Genomic DNA, 10,794 nt, shown 5'->3' with positions numbered 1-10,794 from the left:
TTCATGAGTGAATTGCAAAATTGGATGTAATTTAACTTAAATAATTCCATTGAGTGGAGCTGCAGTGTGGAATGGAGAGACTAGCGTATCATGCTCTATGGTCCTGGAGAAATAAAGAGTTGTATGAGGATTGATTTGTGCGTCCGTATAGGCCTGCAAACACATCATGAAACTGGCTGTAGAATACAAGGGTGCAGCTCGCAATAATAAGGTTGTAGCTGGGAGAGAAAAAGTTGTTGCATTAATTGGTTGGTCTCCTCCAATTTTTTTTTTATTAAGCTGAATACGGATGGCGCATATAGGAAGAACCAATCAGCTGGGTGTGGAGGAATTATTCGAGGTAGCCAGGTAGTTAGGATGATTCACAAAAGGTATTGGACTATGTAGTGCATTTGTGGCTGAGTTATGGGGAGTATTAGAAGGACTGAGGTATGTTCATCGGTTGGGATTTAGGAAGGTCGAAGTGAATATCCATCCCGCAACAGTGGTGCAGTTGGTGAAGAACAGACAGTTGCATAGTTCTCAGGGAAATGCACTGGTGAAACAGATTCAGAAGCTTGTGGACAAGGATTGGTGTGTCGAGATTTTGCACACACATATCGGGAAGCTATTAGATGCGCAGATGCATTAGCTAATATAGGATGCACGTTGGATTACGAGATTGAATTTTATGAGGACTGTCCAACACAAATTAGTGAACTCCCCACTAATGATATGCTACCCCTAGGTTGATAGAATTGTAATTGTTTCTCTTTGGGCATTAGCCCTCTCCATTATAAAAAAAAAAAAAAGAAAAAAAAAAAAGAGGAAGATATGGCAGTGCGATGGTCAAGACTACTCGTAGGCTCGTAGCACCTTGAGGATTGTTCAACGTGTCAACTTGAACATTAGAATTTATTTTTTAGTGCAAACTCAACCATTGATTTCATCAGCAAGTTGTCAAATCTCAACCGTTGATGCACAGAAATGAAAAATTGAACATTCTTGTAAAAAGAAAAAATGAACAGAAATGAAAAGGTTTTCCCGATAGGATGTAATAAGCAAAACATGTAAGCAAAGAAAGAGATAAACCAGAATATACTGATGAAGGATATTTTGCCATCCTAAGAATTCATTAATAATTCATCTGCAACTATATATATAGTATATACAATATCAAGAACTATGTGCAGGCCATTGTTCATCAAAATAAGATAGTCTATATAAACAAGGGTTCAACAATGCAACATAAAACATAAATAAGCTATTCAGTTAAAATATAATAATCCTTTATGTAGTTTCAAAATTGGTTTTATCAAGAAAATGTAGCAGCCAATGACAATTATTCCGACGGCTTGTTGCTTACCGTTGATGAAGACAAGAATTTATCACAGTCCCTGGCTCCAACTTGTGTAAACTCTTTAACAAGCATATCCACATATGCAGCTAAAGAATTCTTAAACTCCTTTGAGCAGCTCTTGTCACCCTGATCAACATCCTGAACCCCACCTTTGACCAAACAGCCAACTTGAGCACCATCCATGTATGCTTTACAAGCCACCAGAATATCCTGAGCTCGGCTGCAGAAGTGACCTTTAACGAAGTCCTCGAAACTCTGAAACCCAGAATAATATAAATAGTCAAGTTCTTAACACAAAATAGAAGCAATTTACAAGTAAGGCAATAATATACAGAAATAAATAAACTACATAAACTCATAACTTACTAGATATCTTGTCTTACTTACAAATAATACACTCCTTAGGATCTAAAATGCTAAAAACACTTTTCATAACATACGGGATAGCCGCTATTTGAATTATTTAATATATAACTATATAATGTGGAAGATCTTTACGTGTTTTAAGGCAGTTATTAGAAGTTATACCGCTACACTATCTTGTTTTACGTGTCGTAGCGGTGGAGGGCCTCACCGCCACGCTATACCGCTATAGTGTGCTATTAACAACAGATTCTGTTGAAAACAAGATTACTTGACATATGGCATGGCATCTATGTATTTATTGTATATAGTTGACATATCCGTATCATATAATATCAGGTAAATAGGAATCAAATATTATATGATAGAACATTATGGCATCGTTTGACCCATGTAGCCGACTCCACTTAGTGGGACAAGACTTGCTTGTTGTTGAAACACATGGTAAAGAGAGCCCAGTGTCTAGTTGAAACACACGGCTTCACAATTTACCTCTCTTTTTCTCTCATTTAAAATGGTATCTAGAGCATATTGAAAACAACCCTAAACCATGTATACCCTAAACCGTGTTCCAGCTCTAGGTTTCCCACTGTCCTTTTTCTTTTATTCAGCAGTATCAAACTATATCACCAAAATGTATTCACAGATCCAGCATGTCTAGGAAAATATTTAAGTATCTTGAATTGTGATTAATGTAGATAAATCATGAGGACAATGCTACATGGCAAGATCTCCACAATTTACTACTGAAAGTACACATACTTTGAAGGGGACTGATATACTGAATCAAAATCCTCGATATCATTTGCCTATATATATATATGCTCAGGTTATTGTTCTAAAATGTTGAATTATTTCCTAAATTAGCAAATACAATGTCTATCACTATTCTCTTCTGTCCCTCCAAAGCATGCCAAAAGGCAAAGCAGAAGAATTTATAGGCAACACTTTGCTGAGGTGCAATGAGTTAACATGACAACTAACAAAGGAAACTATCTAAAATAATATACATTATATGAGATAGATAAAGAGTTGAACCAAAAGATGTTTCTAGAATCAAACCTTTGGAGGCCTTCTTATCAGATAAACCATTGTCCTCAATGATGAGAGAAAAGTGTCTTCATTATACCGCAGGGATCTCATTTCACCCTCTGCAGAACCACTCAGACGTGCATATCCAGGCTCATTAAAGTAAGGCTTTGTATTTAAGATTAGACCTTGTATGGAGACCAGGACCTGTAAAATTGTCGAAACGCCTGGGAGCCACTTCTCATTTTTATTGCCAGACCAGGTGTTAAGTAGACTAAGGCACACTTTGCCACAATTATATAAATTTGGGTTGAGTCGAAGTCCACCAGAGTGGTAGTAGACTTGCTGCATTGAAAAATGTCCCTTGAGTCACACTTTGAATTAAAGATTAAAAAGATGGTGTGCATAATAATAATGCAAGTCAGATGCAGTAATCTCAACAACATACCGGAGGTACATTAGGAAAGCCACTGGGAAAGAAAACATCAAAAAAGAAAAGGCCATCATGATAAGGAGTTCCCTCTGCTCCAATAATCACAGCCCTCAACAGATCTATTCTCGATTCGTAAACTCTGACAAATATTGAATCTAATAGAAATAAAATAAAGTGTCAAATAAACAGCAAGAAATTGTACAAAAATGCAGTGACAGGTTGCTCATTCTGATATTAAAAACACAATTTACATTTTACAGCTTTTCTAACCTCCAGATTCAGAACAAGTATCTAACCTCTACCAAGCAATAGAAAAACAATAACTATTTTATATGGATATACACTTAAAAAATGCACCCACTAATGGCATTTAGGTTTGACAAACGCCACCACAGCATATTAATAACAATGAGGTGAAGTCAATCACACAGTAAAGATCTTTCATCTTGAAAAAGTAAATATGATAAGAAAAACATCATAGCCAATGTGCGACAAAAATACTGAAAAAACAACTTTACCTGGTAAATCCTTCTCCAGTAACTTCCATTCTTCCTGAATTCTTTTAACCCAATTCTTTGAATGCTGTCCAAGAAATAAATTAATGGTAAAACAACATAATTAAGATTAAAACTGGACCAAAATGCATTAAAAAAGAAAGTTACCTGCGTCATGGAAGAGTTGGTGCGAACAAAGTAATGGTCTGATGTGTCATCAATAGTGTCAAATTGCTTAAAGTTTTGAAATTTCTTCAGAATTTCATCTCTGACTTCATCAGAGATGGTCACGACAGTACTATCAGCGGTTGTGCCATTATTTCCATCTTTTGCAGAATTGTGAACCCAAGGGTTATTGAACAGTTGCTCAGGTGTGGCATGAAGAGGAACAAATGGATTAAAAAAACCTGGATTAGCTGTATAACTTGGATATGGATTAAAATGAGAAGAACTCAACCAAGGATTTACAAAATCAGTTCCCGGAAAAGGAAATGGTCCATCTACAGGTCCAAAGAAATTTGAATGATGTGAACCAAGACTTGCAGTTGCAGCTGCTTTCTTTGCACTTTCAAGTAGTTTCCAATGTGGTGACTCACCTCCATGTGGCAGCTTCATGGCCGCTGAGTTGTCTAAAGAGCTAAAGTTAGTTGAAGAATCAAAAACATAAGGCTTCTTTTTACCAGAAGGTCCTAAAAATAAATTAGATGTAGATGACTCCGCTCCTAATGCCAACTTTAACTTGCGTCTCCTGCTCTGTGTGAAATCGAATTTTTTCTTACTGGGGACAGATTGAGAAAATAACTGAGAAGGTAATTCTAATTTGGAAATATGATCAACACATACGATTTTATTTTGCACACTAGAATTACTTTCAGTAGGTCCTTGAATTTCAGGCTTAATAGGCTCTAATGGCCATGTAGGCTGAAAAAAGCCACTAACTTGAGAATTTTTAGAATCAGATTGCGGAATATGCAAGCTAGGATAGAATAAACTACTTTCATTCTTATTTGAACCTAGATCATATTCTTTCAACCAAGGAACAGGTGCCTCAATACCAGGAGGTATATTCGCATTATCAAAATGCTCCTGTAGTAAAGTATAATTATCTACGTCCATGTAATCATCCATAAAAAGATCAGAGAAGTCATCAACATCATCACCATCATCATCATATGAGTGGTCAGAACCATCCCCATCAATGTTGATTACATTATTTGATACAGAAGTATAACCGTTGGAAGACTCGACCCTGCTACTTGGTCCAGATTTGTCAATCACAGATGGAAAATATATATTATCAAAGTCTTCCTGAAAATGGTATTAAGAAAAATTTACTCATTATTAATGTTGAAGAGGATGACATCAATCAGTTAGTCAGTTACAAGAAAGAAGTCTTATTCACAAACCATAGTTTGATGATCACCATAACCATTGTGAACGGATTCAATGGTCTTCCCCTTATTCATCTTAACAACTTTTTCACCAACTAACACTAAATCTGATGAATCCTCATCGTTGTCGATGTCAATCACATCCGGAACAATGGCCTACAGAAGAAAATATTGTTGAGATATCCACGTAAGAAATTAACAGACAGAGACATCATTAAATCTTAGAAAAACAAGAATGCAACGCAAGTTAGAACTAAGAGCATGCATGTGCTTTATATATCCTATCAACAGAAAAGCAGACAATTTGAATATTTCCTAGTCAAAATTAGGAAGGATATTAGTGGTCTGTAAATAAGTCAAATGGATATATTTATACAACGTAAACAAGCAGTATAACATAAAAAGTAAGGCAACTAATTTTCAAGCTGATATTCAACAACCCATGCTGATTCCTTGACCCCGATAAACTAAGCCAGCATCAGCATACATTTCATCAATAACCAGATCAATTGATTACTCAAAGAACAGCTCAGACTGTATCCCGATATGCATTCCCACATGAACTAAAGATGCACTACAAACCAAAACACGTCCCAAATTGCAATTCCAAGGTGGGTTAAAGGAATTTGGTAAAATTGGTTACAACCAATGTACCAAAAAAATCTAAACTGAATCCAATCTAAACCGAATTCCCAACCAAAGTACCGAAAAAGTCTTTAAACTTCAACTACCTTTGGTACCAACAGTAACCATGGACAAAAAAAAAAAATGGCACATAGAGTAAACTAAACTAAAAACAAAACAACAACCAAAATTGACAATGTATCATAGTAACAAAACTCAGCAATCAAAGCGAGAAATATTGAAGTCCACAAAATCGACGAGGAAACTAACTTAGGTGGTTTAAGAAGAAAAAATAATTAAAATGAAAAGCTAAGAATTAAGCCTAAAATAAAACAGAGATGATTTATTCTCAAACAAAAAGTGGGTTAATTGAAATTTGAAGTAAAAGAAAAGATTAGCAACGAACAATACCTCTTTCTTCTGCTTCAACAAATTAGAAGGCTTATTATGAGTTGGTGGTGGTGGAATTTCGATCACGTCAGGGTCCATGAAGCGATGAGAACTACTCCCAGAAAACACACTCCTTCTATAACACAACACAACACAACACAAAGAGAGAGTGAGTGTTTTCATTTTCAATTCAATTTCATGCATATGTAAAATCGGCGATTGCAAGAAAATGAAACAAACAAACAAACAAAAAAAAAACAGTAAAAGGTTATAAGAGAAACAGACGAGTTAGAAGTCTGAAATGAATGATCGGACAGCAACGGCGACGGCGGCGGCGGAGGAGGCTGCTCGATCGATCGACTCATTAAGAATCGTCGGGAAATTCAATCCACCACCGCTTTGTTAGTGTTTTTGAGAGAGAGAGAGAGAGAGAGAGGGAGAGTAGAAGAAGAAGAATGTAATGTGTGAGATGGATTAATGAAGAAGAGAGATGAGAAAGGTTTTTTAATGATATATTGGGTTCGCGCGCCTTGTCATGAAGATCAACATGGATTGCGACCACACCGTGTGTGTTCTTTCTTTACTTCTCTCTCAAACCCCTCTTTCTTTGGTCTTACCTACAAAGACACGTTTTTTTAGTCATTTACGTTTCTGCCACTACTGTTTTCTCACTCTATGTAAGAATTGAAATTTGAAATTTTACTAGTTGGACCTATAATATGTGTAAATTAAGTTTAATAACTTGAAGATGAAGAACGGTTTGGATGTCTTAAACATTTCAAGTGAGAAAGATGGAGAACGGTGTGGATGCCTTAAATGTTTCAAGTGGGAAAGACGGAGGTGGAGGTAGGAGGGCTAAGGGAAAGGGCGGTGGCAGGTGGCACTGTTACCATTGTCGAAAGAAATGTCACTTCAAAAGGGATTGTCCGGAATTGAAGGGCGAGGATGATTTTGTTGGTGTAAGCCCTAGAGGCCAATAATTTATGTTAAACTTATGCTATGTATCATGACATTTATTATTAAATAAAGTATGACATTCTTTATTATAATTATTGTAAAGATTAATAAAGTCCTTAGAATAGATAGTTCATGTGATGAAACATTAAGTGAGACTTAATCGTGAGATTACATTAACTTAAAGAACACTATTCTTAAAAGTATTCGTAGTCAAGCTTTAATATGAAGTGGGATAATAATAAAGCGTAGAGACTATTGTGTATGTAGACTGATGACCACATCTCACGGGTCATGAATATGAGATATTAAGTCTATACATAGGTATAAATATTAGGAGTAATATTTATATTGGATTGACCCACCATGAGAGTACTACATAATATGTTATGAAAGTGTCATAAGATACTCTCATAGTGATAATAGTGTATATCACTCTTAGACCTGAAACCACTATGATCCCTAGATGTGGACTTAAATGTTTTATTGTCGTTCAAACGTTATCTGTAACAGGATAATTATAACGTCGGTTAATGGGCATTTGACGAACCATGCTGAGGGACATGAGTGTCCTAGATGGGATTTGTCCCTCCTGCATAACGGGAGATATATCTTTAGGCCTCTTGATGAACATGACTGAAAAATTGCATGGCCATGCCGAATTAAGTCAATATGAGATATTGGACTTATTCGTTACTCAGTATGCTTCGGGATCAAGAAATACAAATATTGAACTATACAAGGATGACACTATCTATGTCTTGTGTTCAATAAAGATATGAGGACAAAGGAGTAATTGTACACATATATATTATCATGGAAAGGTTTCGTAAGATCACCTGACATTCTTGTCACTTGGGTAGCAGTGATGTATTGCTAGATACCGCTCACTGTTTATAATATTAAAATAGGATTTAATATTATTGCCAACGTGGCAAGATCCTATAGGGTCACACACAAATGAACAGTCATAAGGAGAAACATAAGTAAGACTTATGAATAGGGTGCAATTAGTAAAAATTGCTAATTAGTTGGCAAAAGGTTAATGGGCTTAAGGAAGTCCACTATCACTTGACTTGGAGAGCATACAAAGATATTCTATAAATAGAACCCTTGTGCCATAGTCAGAAACACTTTTTTTGGTTTTTGAGAAAAACAAAAGAGCACTCTCTTCTCTCTAACCTCTGATTACTTGGCTAGTATCGGGTACCGGAGGAGAACCGTTCGGTGTGGACGAGTAGAGGCTTTGCTAGGTTGCTCAGCTTGTGATCGAAACTTCTCTTCCACTACTTGTAAGGTAACAACACTATCACTGATTCATTGCTCTTCGTAATGATCCAAGGAAAGGAAATCGAATTTTTTTATAAATTTCGCTGCTTCTGATATATCGATTTCCCTTTAGTGGTATCAGAGCCAATTATGAAACCTTGAATCGGATTGTTTTGTTTACTGTTTATGTTTAAACAATTTGTTTAAATTCGTTTACACATATTTGAATTAATTAAATAAGAAAGGGAATTAAAATCGGCATCACATCAACTTTAAACCCTATGCGATAATAGTATATGTGATATACTAATTTTGATCATAAAATAATTAAGTCATGATATTTGTTCGTATTTGATAATTGATATTTGAAACTTCGGAACCGTATCTGGTGAAGTGCTTAGGAACCGTATCTGGTGAAGTGCTTCGGAACCGAATCTGGTGAAGTTTTAAATTTCGATCATCATGTAGAATAAAGAATCAAAGTACTTGATTTGGTATGATCACGTTATTGCAATAAGGATTCATAACGGCGCAAGTGTTGTGCCATTATAATAGGGTTTGCATAAGTGACGGTTAGGGCTCTATGAGACGTATCAATTGTTGATGCGAAAATCAAGTTTAATTTAAATGAATTGTTCATTAAGAACCAAATCTGGCGTGATTATATTTTCAAGTGAGAATTAACATGGCTGTTTATATATATGTTTGACATATCTATGGAAGACATGATGTGTAACGACCCAAATTTATTATTCACTATGTAAGTGTTTAATTATTTGGTGACGTGGTTTTTAATTAATATAGTAACTTTAAGTTATTTATCGAGAGTTTTAGTTAACGCGCGAGTTAGTGAGTTTTAACACGAGTTGGGCCGAGCAATTGGGCTTGAGGCCCAATGGACCTTGTCTCATGAGAGGGGGGCGCTATTTATAGCCCTTAGAGAGAGAAAGTGTCACATTTTTTCGTGACTTTGAAGAGGAGGAAGAGAGAAGGGAGAGCAAGAGGAGAGCTAGGGCAAGCTTGAGCTAGAGGGATCAAGAGCAAATCGTCGAGCTTTCGTCGGATAAAGGTACGAGAGTTAGATTGCATATTCATGAGTGGTCATAAAGAGGGGAGGATGTCGATTCCTCCATTCCCAAACTCTTTCACTCATTTTCGTTTTGGGTTGAGGGATCTTTTCTAAACAAAAGTGAGTTCTAATGATTAAAACATGTATAATGTACTTTTAACATGTAGTAAGAACGAATTTGTGGGGTAAAATTGGCTATTTGTTTATGTTTGAGCAAGATTTGTGTGTTCTTGAGCTTTTTGTTCAAAAGTGGTAAATCACTACTTTTTCGATGTATATGTGGTAGATCGGTGAAATGAACCGTCCTTTTATGTTCATATATGTGTTGTGTACTTGAATATAAACTTATTTGGGGTTTATAACATGAAAAATGAGATTTTTGGGTGATTTGAAGTGAAAATCGCATGTTTTGAGCATTCCTGACAGGAGGCCTTCGCTACGGCTCGCTACAGCTCGCCACGAGCATGAGTTCCACTGGTGTGGTTCGCTACGGCTCGCCAGGCCTTCGCTCAGCTAACAGACTAGAAAGTCAATAGTTGACCTTAGAGTTGACTTTTTGACAGCTTTTGCACCCGGAACCTATTTTACCCAGTTTTTCGCGTAGATTCCGATTCTGGAGTTTGTTTTGTGAGATAATGCATGCTTAATAAAATTGACTTATATTATTAGTATTGTGTTAAAATGTGAGTAAATGCATTGTATGTGTTGATGAATTATCGATGGTATGTGTGAAATATAATTGTTGTTGATGATTGTTGATGATGTTTGTTTAAATATCAAAGAAGAATATTAAGGTGTAAATCAACTTAATAAAGAAGAATATTAGGAATTATATTGTAATCCTAATAAAGAAGAATATTAGAATTATGTTATTCTAATAAAGAAGGATATTAAGGTATAGTGTTATCTTAATAAAGAAGTAATGTTGGATAGTACCACTACTACAAAAAAGGGCTACTATAGCATTTTTTTTAGCTTTAATAGCACTTTGAAGTGCTATTGAAGCTGGTGCTATTGTAGGTCAGTAGCTATTATAGCACTTTTTGAAGCGCTATTGTATGATCAATATTTAATAGCGCTTTGTACTCTAAAGCGCTATAGTAGCCCTGTTTTGGCAACACACTTTAATAGCGCTTTTCAGAAAAGTGCTATCATAGGTTTCATTTTCAATAGCACTTGTGTTCAAAAGTGCTATCGTTTGCCCTACCTTTAATAGTACTTCATCACAAAAACGCTATTGTATGTCTTTTTTCTTTTTTTTACCAGCTGCAATTTTTTTTTTTTACCAGCTGCAATTTTTTTTTTCAACATGTCTGTTCTGTTTTTACACCTGAAGCTTAATTGCAGCTGTTCTGTTTTCAACATGTAAGTTCTACTACCTTTAAATTGTATTTTTCACCTGAAGCTTAATTTGAAACTTAAAACATAGTCAATAATAC

The 10,794-nt window shown here is 35.6% G+C and overlaps 1 protein-coding gene across 1 annotated transcript; it reads right to left on the bottom strand.

Annotated features, from left to right (window-relative positions):
- Window positions 1–1,050: 1,050 nt before the first annotated feature.
- LOC123895293 (probable ubiquitin-conjugating enzyme E2 25) lies at window positions 1,051–6,720 on the bottom strand. Its single transcript, XM_045945547.1, has 8 exons — window positions 6,349–6,720; window positions 6,085–6,199; window positions 5,065–5,205; window positions 3,827–4,966; window positions 3,683–3,746; window positions 3,180–3,319; window positions 2,765–3,076; window positions 1,051–1,594 (listed from the first exon to the last, which is right to left on the bottom strand). Exons 1-8 carry the CDS (start codon window positions 6,426–6,428, stop codon window positions 1,322–1,324), a joined length of 2,265 nt encoding a protein of 754 aa, XP_045801503.1. The 5' UTR covers window positions 6,429–6,720; the 3' UTR covers window positions 1,051–1,321.
- Window positions 6,721–10,794: the final 4,074 nt, after the last annotated feature.

The sequence above is a fragment of the Trifolium pratense genome, linkage group LG7 (assembly GCF_020283565.1).
Source record: "Trifolium pratense cultivar HEN17-A07 linkage group LG7, ARS_RC_1.1, whole genome shotgun sequence".
Classification (NCBI taxonomy): Eukaryota; Viridiplantae; Streptophyta; class Magnoliopsida; order Fabales; family Fabaceae; genus Trifolium; species Trifolium pratense.
The sequence above is the reverse complement of the archived record's forward strand: the minus strand, read 5'-3'. Positions and strand labels throughout refer to the sequence as shown.